Below are 26,253 nucleotides of genomic sequence, written 5' to 3'. Positions count from 1 at the left end.
CCGCGCCACTGTTCTATTGCCGTGAAGCAGTGGTGCGGATTGTGGGGGGGTGTGGAGGAGTCGATCAACATGATGATCGACGCATGGAGCCGGGCCATCCTTTCCATAGGGACCAGCCTTAGGAGGGGAACAATGCCCCGGGCAAAAAAGTCCTGTCGGTCCTCATCTGCGGCTCAGCTCAGGTACTCCAAAACCCGCGTATCCACTTGGCCACCGGCGGTGGGCTGTGGAGCTCGGCGGCGGCGAGTTGGTATTCGCAGGGGGCGCTCCTCAGCCGGAGAGGCCACGGCCCGTGCAGACTGTACAGGGGCGGGGTCCAGGGGTGTAGGCTCCGGGCTAAGGGGCAGGTCAGGGCCAGCAGGAGGTTGCGGCTGAGACTCTGCGAAGTCGGTGTCCTCCAAATTGTCGGTGGTTCTGGAATGGGAAGACAGCGTTAGAACACAATAGAGATCATTGCCCACAACAACAAGATGGCAAACAGGACCTGGGCGACAAAACATTAGACACATGCAAAAGCACAATTTCTTACGTCCGCATCTCCATAATGTCCTTCAAGAACATCAGCTGCTTCATGTATATATATATATATGGGCACTTTCGTGAGGCCCCATCTCCGCTGCGTCCTTTGTCCCCCATTTCCCGACGGAACTGGTCGCGGCAGCTCCGCCATCGTGTTTTTATATCTTGGACTCTTGGATGAAAAACAAATACATGGTCACATATTGCGACCACGCCATAACAACTCTGCCCTATCAAAAAATGAGGGGCCCTACCCTGCTAATGACATGCTACACGGTGATGCGGCTGCAACACAAAATGTCATTTGGCAATTGAGCGGAAGACACATACAGGGCCACAGTACTTCAAGGGATGACATTGCATCGCTTAAAAACACATGGTACTTACCCATCCTACTGCGGTCCCGGGTTCGGCCACTCTCCCATTCCGCACCAAAAAGAGCCTTGGCGATCTCCTCCCAGGCATCCTCCTTGGCCGTGCGGTCGTGGTACGACTCCGCACGGGTGTCCCATATCGCAGTTTGGGCCTGGACCAGGCTGATGAGGCGCTCCACATCCAGCCCACGCGGCATGCCTGCAGATCTCTGGGCAGTCTATGCTCTCTTCACACAGGCTTGCCCACTCGCAGAGAATACGCAAGCACTTCCTGGTTTGTGTTTGCTTGCTCCAGCTTTATAAACTCTTTTGCATGGACATAACAAGTGATGCGTGAAAATCGCGCATGCAACGCAGGAGCATCCGTGTGGCATGCGTGGTTTTCACGCACCCATTGACTTCAATGGGTGCGTGATCCGCGAGAAACGCACGATTTTAGAACATGTCGTGAGTTTTACGCAACGCACTCGCGCAGCACAAAAATCACAGACTGTCTGCACTGTCCCATAGAGTAATATAGGTGCGTACGACACGCGTGAAAAGCACGCACGTATATTACGCTCCTGTAAATGATGCCTTATACCAACTGTAAAGTTTGGAGGCGGGATAATGCGATGGGAATGTTTTCATGGGTTGGTCTATTCCTCGTAGTCCCAGTGAAGAGAAATCTCAGTGCTTCAGTATACCAAGACATTTTGGATAATTGTATGCTTCCAACCTTGTGGGAACAGTTTGGAGAAGGCCCTTTTCTGTTCCAGCATGACTGCCCTAGTGCACAAAGCAAGGTCCATAATGGCACGGTTGGGTGAGTTTAGCGTGGAAGAAGAACTTGACTGGCCCGCACAGAGCCCTGACCTCAATCCCATAAAACACCTTTGGGGATGATCTAGAACAGAGATTACAAGCCAGGTCCTCTCATCCAACCTCACAAATGTTCTGGTGGATGAATCGGCAAAAATTCCCACAGACCCACCCCAAAATCCTATACAAAGCCTTCCCAGGAGAGTGGAAGCTGTTTTAGCTGCAAAGTGCGACCAACTCGATTTTAATGCCTACGGATTTAGAACAGGGTGTCATAATAGCTCCTGTCAGTGTCGCAATACTTTTGACCTTACATTTTTTTATTTTGTCAACAGAGCATCAGATAAAGAATAGTGTAAAATACAGGCTGCATTTACAGCTGCGTCAGGGCTCCGTTCTGTCTAAATTCTCCATCAGAACGGAGCCCTAACTGACAAAGAGAAACCAGAGGTTTCGGTTTCCATCACCATTGATTTCAATGTGCAGGGGTTCCGTCATTTTGCCGGAATGAATACCGTAGTAGACTACAATCAAATCAATGGTGATGGAAACAGAAACCTCTGGTTTCCGTTTGTGTCAGTCAGGGCTCCGTTCCGACGGAACAGAGCCCTGACGCAGATGCTGAGCATGGATCTCCATCAGAGCAGGACATCTTTCAGGTATCCTATGATCTCAATTATACCCACTAAATGACCCCCCAGCAAAATGCTGATTACATGCTTATTTTTAACAGCCTCTCCTTCTATGGAGCCTCTAGATCCCTTAGCAGTTCCCAGAGTCTTCCCTACATCCGATAACTGTTGTCTATGCTCTAACAACAGGTTCTCTTTAACTGGATTGTGACCGTGGGTCATTGGTTCACATTTACAAAGACTGGTATATTTTTCTACACCATTCTAAGTAAAGGAGGACCTGCACCAAATTTTTTAGGAGGCACACGCCTCTTAGGCCTCATTCACACGACCATAAAAACGCCCGTAATTACAGGCCCATAGACTTCTATTGACCAAGGGTACCTTCCCGTTTCCATACGGGAAGGTGCCTTGGTCGTTGAAAACTATAGAACATTTCCTATTTTAGGCCGTTATTACGGGTGGCTACGTGTGTGCACGCGTAATTACGGGAGCGTTGCTAGGCGACGTCAGGGGATTTCAATCTTTGAATAAAGAGCAGCAGAGAAAATGGCGTCTGAGCGATCATGTGACCCTTTTAAGGGGTTTGGACATGATTGAGACATATCCGGATCTGTAAATACGGGTGGAATACGGATGACAACGGACCCCAATTTAGGGGCAAGGGGTCCGTAAATAGAGGTTAAAAAGTGTGACAAAAGGCCCGTATTTACGGCTAGTATTTACATGAGGGAAGAAATATGGTCGTGTGCATAGGGGCCTTAATACGTTTTGCACATTTTGCTTGTCTGCTGAGGAAGTTAAATGGGCTTTCCAGGATGAGAAATAAATTGTCTGCTTTCTTTCAAAAACAGCAAAATGCCTGTCCACAGGGTGTGTGGGTGTGGGTGTGGGGGGTATGGCAGCTAAGCTCCTTGACTGGAGCTGAGCTGCAATAACAGAGGCACAACTCACAGACAGGTGTTGCGCTATTTATTTTAGAAGAAAGCAGCCATGTTTTTTTTAATCCTAGAAAACCCATTTAAATCTACGGCTGCCATGAGCAGCAGTAGATTTGTGCCACAATTCTCTCCTATTTTAAATAATAAATCTGCTGTCAGCTATATCTCCGTTGGTGACCATGGTCAGTTTGGCGAGCGACATGAAAAGTCACTAATTTTACCACTTCAATGTCACACTTCGTCACAAAACTTGGCGTAAAATTCATTATAAATTAACTCCTCTGCATTTAGTGGCGCACCATATATGTCAGTATCTTTTAAAATGTCACCATTAGAATGACGCATTTTACTCTAACTATTTTCATTCATAGGTTTGGCAGACAATAATTGGGAAGAAGAAGTAGAAACATTTTACATGACGCAGATACTTGTCACAGGCGCACCTTATACGTATTCAAAGTGCACCCACGTCACACCAAATGCTCCATATGGATACGTTTATTTTCATTTTTTTGTAATGTATTTTTACATTTGATTATCATAAATTTTCCCCTTATCTATTTCTACTTGTTTATTTGGTCATTTAACCAACCCAGTATGTGGGGGTAGCAAAAAGTATTCTGTATAAAGATCACAGGTAGTCATCGCAGCAGCAAGACATACTCATATAGTTGAGCTGATGAGGCTCCGATTGCGGCTTTGAAGGGGTTACATAAATAGGATCTGGATCTCTAGCAGCATTGCTGAGTTTCACAAGTGTGTTGTTCCTTCCTAGGAAGAAGGGATATTATATCTCACTAGTAGTCATTTCCTTATCTTAGCAAAAGTTCACCATTAGCCAGATGACAGCCATTTTGACAGGAAGCTGTCATTTCCCCTCCATGAGGTCAATGACAAATTAAAAAGGTATTTGATTTGATGCTTGCAGCTGTGCAGTTACAAGACAGTCAGTCCCTGGAATAGTTCCAAAACCTATTTGGAAATTTTGGCGAAAACCTGTGGAGGATGCATTAAATCTTGTTTTCCTCCCTTTAGTTTGGCTACGCGGTATGGAGGAAAAAACACTTATCTGGCTGATCTAGCTGGCTGCAGAGGTGTTGATGGACAAGTAAAAAAAACAACTTCCTAAATACACCGTTAAGTGCAAAAAACATAAAAAAGGTTAAAGAAACGTAGATGGTATCTGAACTAAAATGTATTAGACATGAATGTGCGGGAAAACTTACCAATATGCAGTGAGTGTTAGATCTGCCAGAAATGAATATCAACACATACTGCATACAGACACTTGGGAGTTCATGTGTAGAAAAACTTGGTATTGTAAAAGAAGCTTACCAAGGAATTATTCATCAGAACAAGAATTACTGCAAACCCTGCTGTGCAAGTATATATACATGCACACTACAGTGGCCTACATAATATATAAGCTTATATGAAGAGTGATTTCTGTCTTGCTAATGTCATTAGGGGAAAAATGAATGTAGTATAAACCAGCTTATCACCACTAAAATAGATTGGAGCACAGTATGCATCAGTTGTGCCATTCTTCAATGTCCAATTCTTCACCAATTAATGCCAAAAAGCGGATTGCGACTGATCTTAATATATTTTGATTTGTGTGTCCTGTATAGAAGATCCACATGAAAAGATTAAGGCCTCATACACACGACCGTAGCCGTGTGCACCGCCGTGATTTTCGGGTCAGCCGGCTGCGGACTGTCAGCCGCGAGCCACCCGCAAATCGCGGACCATGCACATGGCCGCGGCCATTATTTTCAATGAGCCCGGACCGCAGAAGACGGCCGTAATAAGGAATGTCCGTTCTTTCTGCGGTGCGGGCTCCCAGGCCATGCACAGACCGTAAAAACTACGGTCGTGTGCATGGCCCCATAGAAATGAATGGGGCCGCAATTCTCCCGTGGATTTTTGGGGGAATTGCGGCCGCAAAAGCACGTTCGTGTACATGGTCAGGCATCAGTTTAAGGGTATGTTCACACGGCCTATTTACGGACGTAATTCGGGCGTTTTTGCCCCGAATTACGTCTGAAAATAGCGCCTCAATAGCGCTGACAAACATCTGCCCATTGAAAGCAATGGGCAGACGTTTGTCTGTTCACACGAGGCGTATATTTACGCGCCGCTGTCAAATGACGGCGCGTAAATAGACGCCCGCGTCAAAGAAGTGACCTGTCACTTCTTTGGCCGTAATTAGAGCCGTTATTCATTGACTCCAATGAATAGCAGCGCTAATTACGCCCGTAATTGACGCGGCGTTCAAGCGCCTGCACATGCCGGTACGGCTGAAATTACGGGGATGTTTTCAGGCTGAAACATCCCCGTAATTTCAGCCGTAACGGACGCCCTCGTGTGAACATACCCTAAGAGCAGAGACACCATGGCTGAAACCGGGCCGATCTACATGAGAAAAGATAGCCTACAGGAAAAAGCACTTTTCATTTTTTTCATGTGGGCAGAGCTTAGCAGAAGGACAAGTGCATCTGCGGCCCAATTTATTTACTATAATTTATTCCAGAAACATCGACACATCTTCATTGCATTTTAGCCCTATTCAAGTTAATGTGACTGAGCTGCAATACCACGCTCAGTCCATTGATAATAGTGGCGATGTTTCTAGAAGAAAGCAGCCATGTTTTTCTAATATCATACAACCCTTTTAACATGGTCTTCTCTCTGAGTATGTGCACACACAAACTCAAAAACATCTGAAAATACCTTGCTGTTTTTAAGCTTCTGATTTTCAGCCAATTTTTAATCATACTCGCGTTTTTCACGGTAGTTTTTGGAGCTGTTTTTCTATAGAGTATGAAAAACTGCTCCAAAAACAACTGAAGAAGTGACATGCACTTTTTCGCGGCCATTTTGAAAAACGTGTCAAAAAATGTGGAAGCAAAATTATAATTTCCATAGATTAAAGTGAATTTTATGAAACCCCTTTACTGTGCCTGCATTAGGAAAAAAAAAGTATATTCCAAATATAGTTGTTTTTGTTGTTTTTTTTTAAAATGCACATAGACACGCACATCTTTTTTTCTGCATTTTAAAAAGCATGTAAGAAATTGTATGTGTTTTAAAACGCATTTTAAAAAAACACAGGCGGTTTTCTCCACTGGCTTCTATATAGAGCTTCAAAAACGTCCAAATTTCTCATTTATACTGCATTGTGAATGGCGTAAAAACAAAACCTAAAAACCAAAGACCCCAACTATAAAAGCTATTATGTTATTTAACACGCTCGGCGAACGCTGTAAAAAAATAAAATAAAAACAATGCCAGAATTGCTGTTTTCTGTTCATCCTGCCTTCAAAACAAATGTGATCAAAAAGTCACATGTACTCCAAAATGGTACCGATAGAAACTACAAGTCGTCACGCAAAAAAAAAAAAAGCCCTCATACAGCTGCATTAGCGGAAAAATAAAAAAAGTTATGGCTCTTCACACCGAAGACATAATTTTGAAAAAACTGTTTTTACTGTGTAAAAGTAGTAAAACATAAGAAAACAATATACATTTTGTATTGTCGCAATCGTAACGACCCGCTGAATAAGGCCTCATTTACACGAACGTGATATACGTCCGTGCGACTCGCGTGCTTTTCACGCGGGTCGCACGGACCTATACGAGTCTATGGGGGCATGCAGACAGTCCGTGAGTTTTGCTCAGCGTGAGTGCGCTGAAAAAAACTCACGACATGTTCTAAAAATCTGCGTTTTTCGCGCATCACGCACCCATTGAAGTCAATGGGTGCGTGAAAACCACGAAGGTCGCACGGAAGCACTTCCGTGCGAACTGCGTGATTCGCGCAAGAGCTGTCAAACTGAATGTAAACAGAAAAGCACCACGTGCTTTTCTGTTTACAAACATCCGAACGGAGTGTCTTAGAGATGACCGAACCGAACTTCACCGGGTTCGGCCGAACTCGTTTTGACCAAACCCGGCAGGAGACAGTCACTGTCCAGGGTGCTGAAAGAGTTAAACTGTTTCAGCACCCTAGACATGATTTCCGATCCCAATATACGTGAACGTGTAAAAAAAAAAAAAAAAGTTCTGACTTACCGATAACTCCCGGCTTCTTCCTCCAGTCTGACCTCCCGGGATGACAATTCAGTCCAAGTGACAGCTGCAGCCAATCACAAGCCAAGCACAGGCTGCAGCGGGCACATGGACTGCCGCGTCATCCAGGGAGGTGGGGCCAGATGTCAAGAGAGGCGCGTCACCAAGGATGCGTCACCAAGGCAACGGCCGGGAAGTTCTCGGTAAGTACGAACCTCTTTTTTTAAACAGGTTACTCGATATGGTGATCGGAATTCACTGTCAAGGGTGCTGAAAGAGTTACTGCTGATCAGTTAACTCTTTCAGCACCCTGGACAGTGACTGACGTCGACTAGCCTCATCTCTATGATGGCGGCTGCGCGAAAATCACGCAACCGCGCATCATACACTGATGACACACGGAGCTGTCAAGTGCCTTTTGCGCACGCAAAACGCTGCGTTTTTTTGCGTGCGCAAAACGCACACGCTCGTGTAAATGAGGCCTAAAGGTATTATATTTATACAACACGGTAAACTGAGTAAATTAAAGACGTAAAAAAAGTGGCGAAATTGCTGGGGTTTTTTCTATTACGCCCCAAAAAAAGTTAATAAATGTTAATCAGTAAATTACATGTACCCCAAAATGGTGCTATTAAAAAATACAGCTTGTTCCACAAAAAACAAGTCCTTATACAGCTATGTTGACGCAAAAAGTATTATAGCTCTTTGAACGATGAAAAAACTTAAAAAATAGCTTGGTCATCAAGGTTTAAAATAGGTTGGTCACTAAAGGGTCAATCCCTTGGATGCTGACGTCAATACGGATCGCAGCATCTAAGTAGTTAGACAAAGGGACAAAGCTCCCTTTGACAGCCTGTCGGCTGTGACGCAATCGTGTGGTGCCTATGGGTTGCTATGGCAGCTTTTGGCAGGGCCTAAAGCAGGGGTCTCAAGCATGCGGCCCGCATGCGGCCCCTGGGGCTGTCATCTGCGGCCCGCGGGACATAGAGCCTCTAGTATCGGCTCTGCTCCGAGACTCTGGAATTCCCTGACATCGCTGTCCACATATGAACAGCGTTCTCTGGGGCTTCCCCAGAGCCGGAGTCCCGAGCAGAGCGCTGGTGTCGGCTCTGCTCCGGGACTCCGTGGAATTCCCTGACATCGCTGTCCACATATGAACAGCGATGTCTGGGGCTTCCCCAGAGCCGGAGTCCCGAGCAGAGCGCTGGTGTCGGCTCTGCTCCGGGACTCTGTGGAATTCCCTGACATCGCTGCCCATATATGGACAGTGTGTCAGGGTCTTGCCCAGAGCGGAGCAGAGTGCTGGTGTCGGCTCTGCTCCTGGACTCTGTGGAATTCCCTGACATCGCTGTCCACATATGAACAGCGATGTCTGGGGCTTCAGCAGAGCCGGAGTCCCGAGCAGAGCGCTGGTGCGGCTCTGCTCCGGGACTCTGTGGAATTCCCTGACATCGCTGCCCATATATGGACAGTGTGTCAGGGTCTTCTCCAGAGCGGAGTCCCGGGCAGAGCGCTATTATCGGCTCTGCTCCGGGACTTTGGGGAAGCCTCTGACATCGCTGTCCATACATCGACAATGATGTCAGGGGCTTCCCCAGAGCAGGAGTCCCAGTGATGTCAGGAGCACAGCTGGAGTCCCAGGAAGAGCCTACTAGCGCTCTGCCTGGGACTCCAGCTCTGGGCAAGCCCCTGACATCACTGGGGCAGCCTCTACAGAGGGCACTGGGGCAGCCTTTACAGAGGGCACTTTGGCAGCCTCTACAGAGGGCACTGTGGCAGCCTCTACAGAGGGCACTGTGGCAGCCTCTACAGAGGGCACTGTGGCAGCCTCTACAGAGGGCACTGTGGCAGCCTCTACAGAGGGCACTGTGGCGTTATCTACAAGTGGGTGTGTGACAGTATCTGAAGAGGACACTGGCATTATCTAGGGGTGTGTTGCATTATCTACAGAGGGCACTGTGGCCTTATCTACAGAGGGCACTGTGGCCTTATCTAGGGGTGTGTTGCATTATCCACAGAGGGCACTGCGGCAGCATCCACAGAGGGCACTGCGGCAGCATCCACAGAGGGCACTGCGGCACTATCTAAAATGGGGCTGCCCAATCTTGACATGTGTGCTAACTGAGCCGCCGGACTGCATTTAGCGACACTTAAACTGGAAAGCTGGATTGTTGAAATAAGCACGTGGAGAAATATCTCAAATTTTAAACCTAGAGGTATTATTATAGTAATATAGTGTTATAGTAGTTCAAATAACTAATTGATTAACAATAATTTTGTATTGTATCAAATTTGAAAGTAATGCGGCCCATCAACTTCCCATTTTTTCTATATGCGGCCCACTTACCCGGCCGAGTTTGAGACTCCTGGCCTAAAGTATGCCTGTCAGCGTTAAAAAAAAAAAAAAAGCGGTGTGAAAATATATATTTATAAATACACACAACATTTTCCCCGTTAAAGATTCTTAATTTTGGCTAAAAGTGTCAGGGATCATTACCATGTATATTGTTTGCAAAAATATTATCCTTACATATATATATATATATATATATCAGTATATTACACAAAGAGATTGGATCTATGGAACACAAAGGAGTCTGCATGAGTGAAACGCCTATGGAGACACCGCCCCTGGAATGCAAGAGGAGTGTACAGAAGAACTTACAGCTGAGGAGCCAATAGGGCTTAAGCACGTCCCACCTTCCTACAGGGAAGTTTTTTTGTGTTTCTTTGTTCAATAAAAAAGTTCAGTTCACTTCCTACTTCACTGAGGGAGGATCTATACCAACTTGTCTCGTGGTATATTTTCTCCATGCATGCCCTCAGTTCCAATTTAGAGAGGTGGTTATTCGGTGTGGAATAACAGGGAGAAGGAAGTTTAACCCTGACAAAAGTATAAAGGAAAAGAAAAGTATACATAATTAGTAACGCTGCGTCCGTAATGACTCAAATTATAAAATTCTAAAGTTATTTAACCTGCAACATTAAACAGCGTAAACATTTTTTTATTCATCCTGCCTCACAAAAGATGCAATTAAAAGTGAGAAAAAAAGTTGTATGTACCCCAAAATGCTGCTAAGCAAAATGTCGACTCCATCGTCTATGAAATAAAGAAAAGTTATGGCAACAAAAAAAGAAAAATGCTTAGAAAAATAATAATTGTGCAAAAGTGGTAAAACATAAAATATATATCAATTTGATATTGCTATTATTGTACTGACCCACAGAATAAAGTTAACATTTATACTGCATTGTGAATTCCGTAAAAACCAAATGACTGATCTGCTGTTTAAAGAGGAGTGAACCGATTTTAAACAAATTGAATTCGGTCCAAAAACTTTATGCCCCTTGGTCTACCGTAGCGACATGTCCCTGCCGGCCTCCTGAGAGAACATGGTCTTGTCCTAGGTGACCACTGCTGCGACGCGTCCCGGACGGCCTCCTGAGATGATGGCGTTTAATTCCATGTGACCGCTGCAACCAATCAGGCTTCAATGGTCACATGAGAAAAAAACGAAGTCATCTCAAGAGGCTGGCAGGGACATGTCACTACGAAAGGCCAGTGAAGTAGAGTATGGTATCTTTTTTTTATTATATGGGTGGAATCGCAAGTGCCCCAATCAATGTTGAATACAGTCCTAGAAGACGCCAAAGAGTGGGACAGGGCAATCAGGGCACTTTAAGGGCTCGCTGCAAATTTATTCGGACGGAATCGAATTGGACAGCCAATTTGTTAGAGTTGGCCACGAAACAAATTTTGGGAAATTTGTTAATCTTTAACTGCTTTTATTTTTTCTAACCCCCCTCCCCAAAAAAATGTATGTACCCAAAAATGATGCGGTTGAAAAAAAATACAAAGCACCCTGCAAAAAAACTTTCTCTCATTCCAGCAAGGTAGAAGGAAAAATAATTAAAAAAAAAAAACAAAAACGTATGGCTCTTGGAATGTGATAAAAAAAAAATTGGGGGGGGGGGGGAACAAAAATTTGCCCCGTATTTGGAGGATCTGTCACTAGTTTAGTAATGCCCAATCTCCTAGCTAATCTAATAGGCGCTGTCACACTGATGATGCTAGTGAAAATTGTATCCCAAAAAGATTATTTTAAGTTATGAGCTTTTTTAAAAAAAATATACAAATGAGGCTAGACAAGTAGGTGTCAACACCAGCGATTCTCCTTAGGTGGAGCTACCTCACAGCCTCTGACGCTGTCCTATCAGCATGAAGCTGCTTCACACAGTGTGAGAGACTGAGGCTGGAGGGAAGGGAAATCACTTCAAATAGCCATATCTCTAGCTGTCCTAAATTCTGGTGTCATATGAAAGTTGAGATTATAATCTTTCATATGGCACAAGGATCGCAGTTCTAGCTGTGAAACAATCAGAGGTATCACCAGTTGAAAACACAGTCGGGAATGGAAGCTGTATACTATAGCTGGGCTGGAAAGAGAACTGCATGCGGATTGTACAGCGTCATACAGAAAACATTACACTGCCCAGAGTGAAAACAAAGATTCACCTCCCATTTGGCAAGTATAGCCAAATTAGCATATTTAGAAAAATGGACATAACTGAAAATAATAAACGTTTTTGAAAAAAACTTACGCTGTATTTATCATAGCGCCTATTAGATTAGTTAGGAGATAGGGAGTTCGTATACTAGTGACAGGTTAGGAAACAATGAATTCAGTTCACTTAAGATTTTTCTGTCTCTACTAAAGACTGCAAAGCAAGGCATGCATACGTCTGAGAATATGGATTATGCGGTCATATAATGTAAACATACCTCCCCTATTCCAGTGGGGCAGACCTGGATTTCGGGTGGTGTCCCACTGTCCCGGGCAACCGATTGCATGTGCCCGGTTTCAACTATGTCGGCATTCTTGAGAAGCAGACACAGTTAAATCCAATGGTGAAACCGGTACAGTATTGCTACACTATTCACAATGTAACGCCAGCCTCGTGCCACACACAGCACAGACCGGAGGATCTCCTCTGCTTATAGTGGGAATGGGACTAGGTGAGTATTTATTTTATTAGTCATTGGAAAAGGCATAATTCTGGGTGTAAGGGGCAGCTATGGGGTCAATTATTGGGGTATTATAGTACATTGGTGGCAGCTGTGGTGGCATTATACTGTGTGTAGGTCACTATGGGGGCATTATACTGTGTGGAGAGCACTATGGAACATTAAACTGTGTTGGGGGCACTATGAGGGCATTATATTGTGGGGTGGCACTTTGGAGGCATTATATTGTGGGGAAAACCCTAAAACACATTTTATTCCATGAAGAATTTTTAGTGCTCGTGCAGAAGAGCGTATTATGGCTTTGTTCAGCCTCTGAATGGGAAAAAGCTATAGGTTATTGGTGGCATCCTATATTAGATAAATATTTTCTAGAAGCATTGGTAACTTGGTAACACGGTGCTGTACGAAGCACCATACGGAGCACCATACGGCAGTCCATGGAGTACCTTTGACTCTCTTGTAAGGGAGCCACAGGGACTCCCTGTGCCTTTACGCTCAACACTGCAGTGTGTATGAAGCCTAATCCTGATGATTATTAGCTGCTCTGGAGGCTACAGAGAGCCGTGGACACTGGAAGTTTACTACAAGCCCAAATAATTGCTGCGCACAACTGTATAAGATTCTCTATATTATTTCCACACAGATTCACAGTATGGAACTCATATATTCATATTTGTATAGGCAGATAGAAACATGTCCGAAGACGTTACCAGTGATGGTCTGTGAACTTTGACTATGGCCACATTCAGACATCTTTAACGTGGCCACATTTTAACATTCATATTTCTACCGCAGTTCTAATGATCCGAACTAAGCTTCATATTCCTATGCTACTTCTAGTTTGGGTCATTGGACCTGTGGTTGGGTCAGGATTTGTGGCCTGAATATGGCTACTTTCAGATGTCTAAATTGGGTCTAATGGCTAGAGAGCCGGGTTAACGGTGTTCTAGTTAGTTTTTTTGGCTTTTATCTGCTTCTCTCAATACACAAACGAAGGGTATTCCATGGGAGTAATTTTACTCTACAGCAGTATTTCTCAAACTCTGGGTTGGACCCCCTGAGGGGTCGTGTGAAGACCTCTGGGGGTTCGTGAGCCACTCACTGATGGCCCCTAGGCCCACTGAGATGGTGGGTCCAGGGCCGACTCCGGTGGCATGTCCCGGTTTCAACCATATCTGCGTCCTCAGGACACAGATACAGTTGAATCCAATGCTGGGGCAGGGAGCTGATGGCATTATTCTGTGAGCGGGGCCCACTCAGATGTTTCGCCCCCCGTGCTAAACCCCTTGCTATGGCCACTGATGGGTAGGTCATATCACATGACCCACCATCAGCAGCCATAGTCGGGCCTCAGCGACGCACGGCAGTAAAAATACCTAGAGCCTGCCAAAACCCCTGCCCGCACAATTATCGTTGTTTTCGATGTTGCAGGGACTTATGGAGCGAAATACCGACATCTAGCTACGAATGATGTTGACATAGATCAGACTAAATGGGGCTAAGTACGGTCATGGGGGGTCCCAAACAATTGTCAGCCTCAAAGTTTGGGAACCACTGCTCTACAGCAAAGCAGGTCTATTCATGCTGTAGGTAAATTCTGCTATCAGGTGGCTTTGTTGGATTGTATGTGCAATTGTTTACCTCGTACTAAATGTACAACTTATTTATGTAAAACCATATTTAAATAATTACCCTGCAGTAGGCAGTGAATCGGTCAAGAAGGGATGCAAGGTTCATAATGAATATGTTACACATTTACATTCGTGTTAGAATAGCTTTTATTTCACAAGGATCTATAGATCGCAGCTCCATAAAATCCATTAGTGCTTTATACTTTCTCCAGTGTCAGATTATTTCACAGTAAACAATGGGCAATAAACTACGTAAAATAAAGTTTTACACAGTAAACATGGCAACGGCAACAGGAAGCCCAATAGTGTTTGGCTTCCATGGAGACATCAAGCATACATTACACCACCATATGAAATCTCTCACCTTGTGCGCCATATAGACCCAGCTGTGGGCTCGGCTTGGCATTTCTTTATAATCAACAATACTTTTAAACATTGCATCCACCATTATACCATCATCTGATTTCCCACCATTTTATATGATGTGATGAATGTACTTGGCACTATAATGTGCAACTGCATCTGACTTTGAATCTTTGTGTTAGTGCTATACTTTATACTGTCATTCACAAGGTTTTTCATTTTGCGACAGAAGAATAAAATATGGTGAACCAACATTTGTTTTAGAAGAGTCATTGCTGTTACTATTAAATACACTAAATTTGAAAAACAAAAATTGATTTGTACTGCAAGTGATTGTCCACCCTTGAACACCATTTTATTTTTTAAATCTAAAACAGGAATTTATTTTTGTGTCGATGCATTTCTCAATATATTCTTATAGAATTTAGTGCTCTGCTTTTCTAATTCAGAGTCCCATATGGAATGAATAGAGCGTCAGCATGGATGCGTGATCTGCCACTCTGTTCAAACAGGGGACCTGCGATCCTGTTCTCTAGATTGGTGGGACCCTCAGCTATCAAACACTTATCACCTATCCTATGGATAGATAAGTTGTTTAGGTGGGATAGACCCTATAAGAGATATATTTTTTAGTCAATAAAGCACTACCTACCAGTCTACCACCAATCAGGTTTTCAAGGATACACTTCCAGAGACAGTACTATCATTTTAAGGAAACCAGTTTTATTTCAGTTCAGTATGTAGGCGGCCAAATACTGTATTTAGATAGAAAAGGAATTCAGTTCTGAAATGCTTATTTATTACTATCATTTCGAAGGTGGCTAAGGCTACGTGCACACTGTTTTTGTCCATCCTCCTTTTAACGAACACGCTGGAAATATCTCCCGGCATATACATTATGGCTGTGTTTGATGCCCAACAGTGGCATCCGTCACACATAGGCTGTAATAGTATTCGTTTAACAGAAATGTCATGAACACACATGGCGTAGCTTCTCCAGGCCGAGATAGTAGCTAGGGACTCCGGCTGCTTTGAAGGTTATGCAGTCACAGGGGATAGTGGGCCGCGGTGCGGCTGGTGTGGAGTCCCCAGTTGCTTTCAAAGCAGTGGGGGTCCCTGGTTGCTTTTTATCTCGGCCTGGGGAAGCTATGTCACTGATCTTCTCTGGGACACGGTTTTGGCCTCCGTTGGGCTAATGGAGCGAAATGAACACTTTGGGAGCTTTTTTGATGTACACGCTAAACATAGGGCCAAAACGTGATGTAAACAGGGCCTAACCTGGACACTCACCACTGGTACATAAACAACGTACTTGAAAATTGATGGAACTGCCCTCCAGCATCAGTTCCTGTTTTTTCTGTACTTCCTAAAAGTTGTAACACAAAGTATTGATTTAATTCAGCTCAGCAAAGCCGGATTATGTACGAGATACTGAAGACATATCATGAATTACTCACTTGAGCTTCAGTACAATTGGCAAAACCATGCCTGTAATTTTTCATGATACTTTATTTATTTATTTCTTTTGGTAGCTTCTAAGTGGTTCGGAACTTGTGACATGTGTAAACTTGCCATACCTATTGCAAAGAATTTAGTAATGCTCTTGGCGTATAAAACGTTTAATTACTTTATAAATACATTGTATTACTCATCTGACACTGATTTAGAGTTCCAGCCTGTATTTTAGCTCACAATTCTGCAGACTTCAGAACTGAAACTTCCAAGCTTTCGTTACCAACTGTCAGAACCTGCGCCATTCTAGGAAGTGCAGCCTTTACACCAGGCACTGATGATCCTACACAATGATCTGGTGTAGGAAAAACGAAAACTGTATTATAAGCTCTCGGCTAAACTGCTGGGATGTGTCTGTCCTTGGAAACAGACTACTTACTTGTTGACAATCGTAAGAATTGTGACTGCAGCTCTAGGCTATAAGGGTATGTTCACATGTCATATTTTTAAGGCAGAAAAACATGAGCCTGTTTTCAAGGGAAACCAGCATCCGAATCCAGGCGTTTTTTGGAGCGGATTTTGGGGTTTGTAAGCAGATTGACGCATTTTGTAGTGTTTGCAGGTGTTTTTCAAGTGTATTTTGGATAAGGCTGAGTTCACACAGTTTTTTGCAGGAGAAAAATTCTGCCACAAAATTCCGTTTGCGATTTTGACCCGCCTGCACGCCGTTTACCGCGATTTTCACGGCATTTTTCGCTCGTGCCCATTGAGTGCTACGTGCAAAAAACACCGCAAAATACGCTTTCTCTGCCTCCCATTGATGTCAATGGGAGGTCAGAGTCGTAAACACCCGAAGATAGGACATGACTTCTTTTCACCGCGAGACAGTTTTTCTGCTCACGATAAAAAAACGCCTCCGCCTCCCATTGAAATAAAAAAAAAAAACTCAGTGTGAACAGGGCCTTATACATGCTTTTTTGTGCTCCGAAATAAGCCTGAAAATAAACCACGTGAACATACCCAAAATCAGGCTGCAATGGTGAGTGCAGTAGGTTTGCGGTTATACATTGCCAATTTAATATATGGTGAAAAGTGATTGCCAGAGGGCATTATATAAAAGTAGAAGTACATGCATGTAGCAGTCTGCTGCTTATATAATATGAAAACGATGCCCTCGCCTATTTTTAAACTTTGTCACCTCCGAGAACCCCCCAAAACTACAGTGATCCGTTTACAGCTTAAAAGATGCAGATTCAGAATCTGTAATTTTTATCATTTTACTTACTTGCATTCCCCCTCAGGGCAAAAAAAATAATTGCTTGTTTGAACAGGTGTATAGGGACGAAACCAACAAAATATGTAGTCGTTTAAAGTACCGAGATCGCCAATGGACCGTAGATACGGCCATTAGAATAGGTAGTAGAGGGTAGGAAACGCACGGAGCTATTACAGAAAAAAACAAGCATAAAAATAGCAATAATTCATCTCCTGCGTTTGTCACGTCATATAGCAAAGAGTATAATTTGATACGATCCATAGTGTCTAAATACTTACCAGTCCTTTTTCTGAATGAAGGCTTGCGCCACTACCTGGAGCCGAGATGCAAATTTTCCTCCCACAGAGCACCCACCTTAGGTACTATGCTTCCCCCAGTTTAACATATTTTACACCAAGACAAAAACACATGGCTTTCACCTAAAGTTTTTTTTTCGGTGTGGAGCAAATATGTATTTGCTGTAATTATGTACATCAAATTAACCATGTCAGTTCAGCAATTGATGGAACTACACATAAAATTAAACAATTCATTAATTGTAACACACGACATGTAGTATCAGATAATATATCAGATAAATTGTACCATTTGTAATCTGACTTATGTTGGAAGCACGAGTCACCCACTTAAAGCCAGAATTAGAGAACATTTTAATGGAACTACTAATACGGAGGTAAAAAAATCCTTCTAATGCATCTAGGATACTTTTTCCTCATGGATCAGGGGAATATTAGCAGCTTACAGTTTTCAGGGATTGAGCGGGTTAATAAACCAGTACTAGGCAATGACCATAGGAAAGCTCTTCATTTGTGAGGGATTCAGGATTTGCATGTTAAATACTATAGCCCCCAATGGTCTTAATGTAAGAAATGATCTTATGATGAACTATTCAATGTTTTTGTATACATTTTGTAACTATTTTGAGATCTAACAAATGTTTTATTTCACATGTTTTTTTTTTACCTTTCTATGATCGCACGCACTTGATTGTAGTGGGCGGTATTTTTCCTGGTCCCTATTTCAGCTGCACACTTCCACTTCCTCCCCTATGAGAACGCATCAGAGGGGATGGACACTTTATGTAATTTGTCCACTTGGCCTGTTTTTACACTTTGAGGGTATGTTCACACGGCCAAATTTCAGACGTATACGAGGCGTATTATGCCTCGTTTTACGTCTGAAAATACGGCTACAATACGTCGGCAAACATCTGCCCATTCATTTGAATGGGTTTGCCGACGTACTGTGCAGACGACCTGTTATTTATGCGTCGTTTGACAGCTGTCAAACGACGACTCGTAAAAATACAGCCTCGTCAAAAGAAGTGCAGGACACTTCTTTCAGACGTTTTTGGAGCTGTTTTCTCATAGACTCCAATGAAAACAGCTCCAAAAACGGACGTAAAAAACGCCGCGAAAACGGCGCGAAAAACGCCGCGAAAATTGCGAGTTGGTAAAAAAAAAACGTCTGAAAAGCAGGGTCTGTTTTCCCTTGAAAACAGCTCTGGATTTTCAGACGTTTTGGTTGACTACGTGTGAACATACCCTTAGATTCCACAAGGAGTGCTGATCCTCCTACTCTTGAAAATCCCCCCCCCCCCTGTAAGCCTGCAAACTGGCATGATGCATAGAGAGGACTACGAAGCTCTGTGATATATGAAGAGGACTCCTAAGAATCGTGCGGAATGCAGTTTGTGGGCTAACAGCTGGAGAATGCAAGTGAGTAGGAAGATAAAAATTATAGATTCAGAATCAGCATCTTTTAAGCTATTTACAAAGTAGTTATGCAGGATTTTAGGAGGGGACAGATTCCCTTTAAATACACAGGTTGTATGACGCTCTCCATGCACAGTGTCACACAAACTGTCTGAAAGATACTACTTTTAAATCCCTTATGATTGAGTCGCAAAGGAAACTAGCAGTGCGTGGCCTATGCTTGTGGTTTAGCTATTCAGGAACCAGAAATTAATAAAAAGTGAGTAAGACATTTGAAGATCATTAATTAAATGTAGTGCTAAAGGAAATAGGAGGTGTTGTCTATAGCAAGTTGTTAAGCTACCTGTACTTAGAAGAGAAAAATTGGCAGATCATTCGCACCAATAATCCTTCCCATCATCATGATAGAATGAACGATCACGGGCAATTTTAGAGAAAACCGCATAATACACACTAGATGGAGTATGCCATACATATATAATTCCAGACAATACAGCCAAAAAGGGCAGGGGGTGGGTGCTCTCGCAGGTTCAAAGGCAAAGGTTCTTGTTTAGACACCTTAGATGGAATATTATTAATATGTATAAATACATACAATGTCGATACAAAGAAGAGATATGGGAAACATGTACTCCAAAAACTGCACAGTGCACATGAGGAGGAGCTCATTTATGTGTGGGGAAAGGGTTTTTCACAGTAAGGGGGAGTTCACACTGAGTTTTTAGACGTGGAAACCGCGTCGGAAAACGCGCCAAAAAACTGCAGAAAATGCCTCCAATGGGAGGCGGATGCATTTTTTCCCGTGAGCGGAAAAACCGGCTCGTGGGTAAAAGGGTCATGCCCTATCTTCGGGCGTTTATGCCTCTGACCTCCCATTGACATCGATGGGAGGAAGTGAAAGCCTATTTCGCGGCGATTCAATGGCCGCGGGCGAAAAACGTAGCGAAAATCGGCATGCAGGCAGAGCAAAATCTGCCTCAAAATTCCAAACGGAATTTTGAGGCAGATTTTCTGCCTGCAAAAAACTCTGTGTGAACCCAGCGTAAGAGCTGGCAAAGTTTGCAATGCTTACCACAAGAAGCAGTAATGGCCAAAGTAATGACAGCATTTTAAAGAGGGTGAGAGGATTCTTCGCTTATGGTATTTTAAGTAATAATTAAAAACGTTTTTGTTTTTTTACCTTCCTCTGGGTACAGTTAGGTCTGACAGAGGTTGAACTTAATGAGTAATTTGTTTTTCTGCAGCTATAGGAAAATGGCAGCTAAAACCAACTGGTTGCTATGGACAACACCTCCATTTTTTATCCACGTGCTCCACATCACACAATGAACACTACACATTTACAGCTGAGCAAGCATGTTAAAGGCTATGTACACCTTTGAAATAAATTGACTATATATATATATATATATATATATATATATATATAGTCAATCAGTGATTGGTGCAACTTTGCAATGTTTTTATTAAAAATTATTTTTACTTTTTGAGCTACAGCTGCTCTGTATTCTATATACAGAGCAGCTGTATGGTCCGCTAAATCCTATTCCAGTCAGGTCCGCGGGACTGACCGGTTCAGTAATTAAATCGGGTCCTGCATGTCTCTGACATTCAGTATCCACCTGTAATCTATCACATCTAAGTTCATAACTTAGATGTGATAGATAACAGGGGGATCCTGAGTGACCCACTGAACCAGTCAGCTCCGCAAGACTGACGGATTCAGGTCTTAGCGAACATACAAAAAAAAGCCTTTTGAAGGTTTACATAGCCTTTAAATATGGATTATGGGAATAGTTGGAGTGAAATTTGCATTATTTACTATGCATTAAATAAAAGGATAAAACTAACGATAAAGCACATAGGAGATACTAAGCATTTAAAGCGTCTGTTTTAATAAATTGTAATGTACAATTTCTTGTCAGTTTACAGGTCTTAAAATATTGCACTTTGATAATTATATAAAACCAGACCTAGATGAAACACATGACATGGAGTAAGTTTTACATCCTAAGCATCTTCCACATAGCAGTCTTCACAGGTATACCATCTGCTCTGCTCTCTTATTATAATGAAATTGCTCGAAATTGCTCTTTAAGCAATTGTGCTTGAGCTCAGATTTTGGAACACATGTATATTTAGAAAAGGCAGCACTTCAATGAATAAACATAAAACATGTATTTGTGCACTGGGTTGCTTCACTAGCCTAGGTCATATTTGTGAATATGTAAGATTATTTCACTACGTACTATTTTACATTTATTATTCATGCTTAACCATTGCACATACATTAACCTAAATATACAAAATCATAAAAAAAAACAAGAATCTTATTCTTTATATAAACTGTCCATGTCATCATGCAGTTCAGATGCTATATACTGTATAGTACAAGAATTGTGGAAATCTCAGTTAACACTTCCAGTCACCATAACATTGCCACTTGCTCTTTAAATGACAGCCACTTTTCAAAAGAGGCTTCTCCTCACTATTAATGAAAGCTGCTAGTTAAACAGGATGGGGTAAAGCAGTCACATTTACCGTACAAATATATAGTTGAGATTAAGCAATTTAGGTTTCTACGGGAAAGGAGAGGAGAGGTAGCAGGCAACGATTGTTCCACAGCCAAATTATATTGCAGATTTGTGTGCCATATCAAAAGAATCTTAGTTTCCGTATTGGATGAAGAAATAAAATAATCTTGCAGGTTCTCCGACAGTACCACAGGAATGGTCATATTTCTAGTGTGTGAACTGCACCCAACTCTTCACCACCACACTGGGCCTGAGATGCTTCTGGTACCACATATGGTCATACATCTTTCCTTCCATTGTGTTACTTGCTTTTCATGTCATGCATTCTCTTCAAGAGGAAACACTAGTCGGGTTCCCCTGTTAGTGATCTCATAGTCTCCTCCAAGTTCACGTTCCAATGCCTCCTCTGAACTGCTTTTTGTTCTTCTGCCATCCAGGCTTGTGGTGGCTGTGTGGGAGCCAGAGGAGCCATTGGCGGTTATAGTGCTGTCCCCATACGTTAAGGTCAGGTCACCATCATTAAGAATGAAATCTGTATCATCTTCCCTCAGCTGCTCTGGGTTCTGTATAGAACAAATAAACAAAGCTTTAAAAAATTGACTGAATCCAGATGGATAGGACTCGAAAATTTGACATTCAGATTTTACTTGCTCATTAAGGAGGGAATATTTTTTTTAGTAGTGCAGTTTGCTAAGCAGTGGCCTAAATAGGCTCGAGCCAAAGACAAAACCCCGGGATGACAATGCTATACCTCCACACACTTGTTTACAGCCAGTGTTACCAGGACCCCCGTGCCAGTGAGACTGCCAGTGGCAGCGACAGCTCAACACTAAATCATGGATTTTTGGGTAAGTAAATGTATTCTTATTTTATTACTGCTGCATTATGGGGGATGGACTGGCTGGGGACTTCCTATTGACCTGCCAGAGTTGGTGTATTTATTATATCAGAAATATGGTACACAATGAGTCATAACCTATTGTGCCAGTCCCCCCCCCCCCAAACAAAAAGGCAGCATGGCAGACACATCACTGCATTTAACATTTATGTATCTAATTACACCACTAATTCAGTCCAAAAAGGTTGCACACATGGAACAGGTTAGACACATATCTGTCTGCCATAAAGATTCTGATGATTTTTGGCTAGTGTTTGGCTTATGAATAGGGTACTCACAACCTACTAATATATGGATTCAATACAGTGATATTTATTAACAAATAATACAAATATTAGCCAATACATACACCGTGTTCCAAATTATTATGCACATTGGATTTAAGTGTCAAACATTTAATTATTAGTTTTTCAATTAAACTCATGGATGGTATTGTGTCTTAGGGCTCTTTGGATCATTGTAATCAATCTCAGACACCTGTGATAATTAGTTTGCGAGGTGTGCTCAATCAAAGGAAAACTACTTAAAGGGAATGTGTTGCCAGCAAAACATGTTTTTGTTTTTTTTTTAATTAAACATTTAGTGTGTAGGTGATTAAACATTGTTCAAATTTTTTTTATTTTTTTCACGAGTCAGGAAATATTATAAATTAGATTCTAATTTATAATATTTCCCAGTGCTGGTCACTAGATGGAGCTATTCCCAAAATTGCAGCATTGCATGTGGTAAAGCAACCACATTGCTTTTTGCTGCAAAATTGGGAAAAAAGCACTCGCTCTAGTGAGCTCTGAGAGTCCCCCCCTCCTTTATCCTGGCTAGTGCCAGGATAAACGAGGGGATTGAACGGTCTAACCTCCTACACTGTGTGTCGCCATTTTTTGAGCTAACACACAGTGTAGTAGGTTTACATACAGTAGTAAACACACACAAACACGAACATACATAGAAATCTCTTACCTGCTCCTGCCGCCGCGGCTCCCTCCGGCCCGTCCGCTGCCACTGGTCCAAGTGCACAAGTCCGGAAGCCGCGACCGGAAGTAGTAATCTTACTGTCCGGCCGCGACTTCCGGTCCACAGGAAAATGGCGCCGGACGGCGCGCATTTCAAATTGGACTGTGTGGGAGCGGCGCATGCAAAGTTCCCACACAGACGGCGTACACAGAAGTGGATGGGACGGGACCCGTTCGCAGTCCCTATGGGACTGTGGCTGCCGTATTCCATGTCTGTATGTGTCGTTAATCGACACATACAGAAATGGAAAAAAAAATGGCAGCCCCCATAGGGAAGAAAAAGTGTAAAAATAAGAAAAAGTAACACACAAACACACAAATTAATCCAAACGTTTTTAATAAAGCACTAACATCTTTAACATATTAAAAAAAAAATTGTGATGACACTGTTCCTTTAAGAAGGACGTTCCACATTATTAAGCAGGCCACAGGTTTAAAGCAATATGGGAAAGAAAAAAGATCTCTCTGCTGCCGAAAAGCGTGAAATTGTCCAAGGTATTGCACTAGGTATAAAAACATTGGATATTTCAAGAAAACTTAGGCGTGATCATCGTACTGTGAAAAGATTTGTGGCTGATTCAGAGCACAGACTGGTTCTGGCAGACAAATTAATAGGATTAGGAGAGCAGCTGCTAAAATGCCATTGCAAAGCAGCAAACAGGTATTTGAAGCCGCTGGTGCCTCTGGAGTCCCGCAAACTTCAAGGTGTAGGATCCTCCAGAGGTTTGCAAGTCTGCATAAAGCTATTATTCGGCCACCCCTAAACAATGCTCACAAGCAGAAACGGTTGCAGTGGGCTCAGAAATACATGAAGACTAATTTTCAAACCGTGTTGTTTACTGATGAGTGCCGTGCAACCCTGGATGGTCCAGATGGATGGAGGGAGTGAGTAGTGGATGGTTGGTGAATGGCCACCATGTCCCAACAAGGCTGCAACGTCAGCAAGGAGGTGGCGGAGTCATGTTTTTGGCTGGAATCATGGGGAGAGAGCTGGTAGGCCCCTTTAGGGTCCCTGACGGTGTGAAAATGACCACTGCAAAGTACGTAGAGTTTATGACTGACCACTTTCTTCCGTGGTACAAAAAGAAGAACCGTGCCTTCCGTAGCAAAATTATCTTCATGCATGACAATGCACCATCTCATCCTGCAAAGAATACCTCTGTGTCATTGGCTGCTATGGGCATAAAAGGAGAGAAACTCATGGTGTGGCCCCCATGTTCCCCTGACCTCAACCCTATTGAGAACCTTTGGAGCATCCTCAAGCAAAATATCTATGAGGGTGGGAGGCAGTTCACATCAAAACAGAAGCTCTGGGAGGTTATTCTGACATCCTGCAAAGATATTCAAGCAGAAACTGTCCAAATACTCACAAATTCAATGGATGCAAAAATTGTGAAGGTGATATCAAAGAAGGGGTCCTATGTTAACATGGCCTTTTTTTTTTTGATTGAAAGAGCTTTTGATTTCTGTAAATATGACCTCCTGATGCTGCAAATTCAACAAAATTACCATTTTAGTTCTCTTTACAACCTTTAAAATGTTTTGATCTCTGTTGAGCATAATAATTTGAAACAGTGCATTTTGAGTTTTTTTACTTCTAAAAAAAAATCTGTTATCATTAGATTTGTTCAATAAAATTTGCATTATACTCCAACGGTTGATGGCTTGAAGATTATACTGACTGTCATTTGCATTGACTATTTAGGAAAATCAGCGAAAAATAACATTTGCATAATAATTTGGAATGCAGTGTAATTATTATGACTGGAGAAAAGTTACCTGTAGATTTACTTACATTATAGACCTGTGGGGTTGTGAAACACTTGGCCACCAAACCACACCAGCTGGGCAACGTCGAAGTTAATGGGGGACCACTGTGCGTCAGCATTGGCTTTAGATAGCTAATTTTTCTAAATTAAGGATCTTATTTTGAAATGAGACTGCAAAAGATAAAACTGAAAACACACAAGGAGACCCACAAGTCAGGGGCTATTTTTTTAATGAAGGTTTATTAACAGCATAAATAATGATTAACAAGCAGATCTTCACAAGTGGGCCATCTCTTGGAGGCTTTGTTCACACTTGACTTATTTTCTGTCAGGTTGCTTTTTAAAGGTCAGATTAGTGTATCCTACCAGACCATTGTACATAGTCACCACCCCATAGATGGCACCCCCCCTACTTTCCTGTAGGGGACGGCTCCAGGAGAATTCCCTCACTTCACTGTCCATAGATGGACTGTGAAGGCAGGGACTTCTCCTGGAGCGGAATCCCCAGCCACATCGCCAGGGATTCCGCTTCAGACATGTCACAATGGAAGATCTGGGTCTTCTCCTAGATTCTCCAACATGCTTCCTTTCCAGAACTGCTGAGCGCAGTTCCCCTTTAGTTGCTACTGCAGTTTTCCCCATGAAACTTATTTTCTGATTTGCAACCTGCAATAAGGATTAGTTTTCCCACTGTAGAACCGAAGTTCCACATATACCAGGAGTGTGGTTATATAGAGTGCAAAGGTTGCAGTCACACCTGGACCCCTGTTGCTTTAGGCGCCCAAAGTGCCTCTGCCATTTCAGAAGACAGTAGTACTATAAATGGGCAGTCCAGTGGTAATGTGATGGCTTATGATTAAAGAAATCTTACTATACAAATAAATACCGTTACTATTGCACAACATTGCAAAAGATAGTGGGCACTGGGATCGTTTTTGCATTGGAGCTTCAAGCTACAACTCTGGTCTATACTTTAAAATACCGGTGATTCGTTTACAAGCTTTTTACTGCCATATAGGTTAGTTACTATGCTCATGGGTAAAGCAACCCCTGATTTACCACAATACATTATCACCTTGAAGACGTTATCTATAAATTAAACGTTTGGAGGAATCAGTGAATGAACAGAAGAGAGAAATCTAAATCAAATCAATATTTGGGGTGACCACTCTCTGCCTTCAAAACAGCATCAATTCTTCTAGGTGCCCTTGCAAACTGTTTTTGAAGGAACTCGGCAGGGA

At 42.8% G+C, this 26,253-nt stretch overlaps 1 protein-coding gene across 2 annotated transcripts in view; it reads right to left on the bottom strand.

The window, feature by feature from the left end:
- Nucleotides 1-14,124: 14,124 nt before the first annotated feature.
- Nucleotides 14,125-26,253, bottom strand: part of SLC9A7 (solute carrier family 9 member A7) — a 117,303-nt gene continuing 105,174 nt past the window's right edge. For both annotated transcript variants that reach the window (XM_075852567.1, XM_075852568.1), the window contains 2 exons: nucleotides 25,039-25,144; nucleotides 14,125-21,898 (listed from right to left, as the gene is read on the bottom strand). In XM_075852567.1, coding sequence (XP_075708682.1) covers nucleotides 21,653-21,898; nucleotides 25,039-25,144 — 352 coding nt within the window. In that variant the 3' untranslated portion in view covers nucleotides 14,125-21,652. The remainder of the gene's footprint in view (nucleotides 21,899-25,038; nucleotides 25,145-26,253) is intronic.

The sequence above is a fragment of the Rhinoderma darwinii genome, chromosome 2 (genome assembly GCF_050947455.1).
Source record: "Rhinoderma darwinii isolate aRhiDar2 chromosome 2, aRhiDar2.hap1, whole genome shotgun sequence".
In the NCBI taxonomy this organism is placed as follows: domain Eukaryota; kingdom Metazoa; phylum Chordata; class Amphibia; order Anura; family Rhinodermatidae; genus Rhinoderma; species Rhinoderma darwinii.
This window is presented reverse-complemented; position numbering and strand designations above follow the sequence as displayed.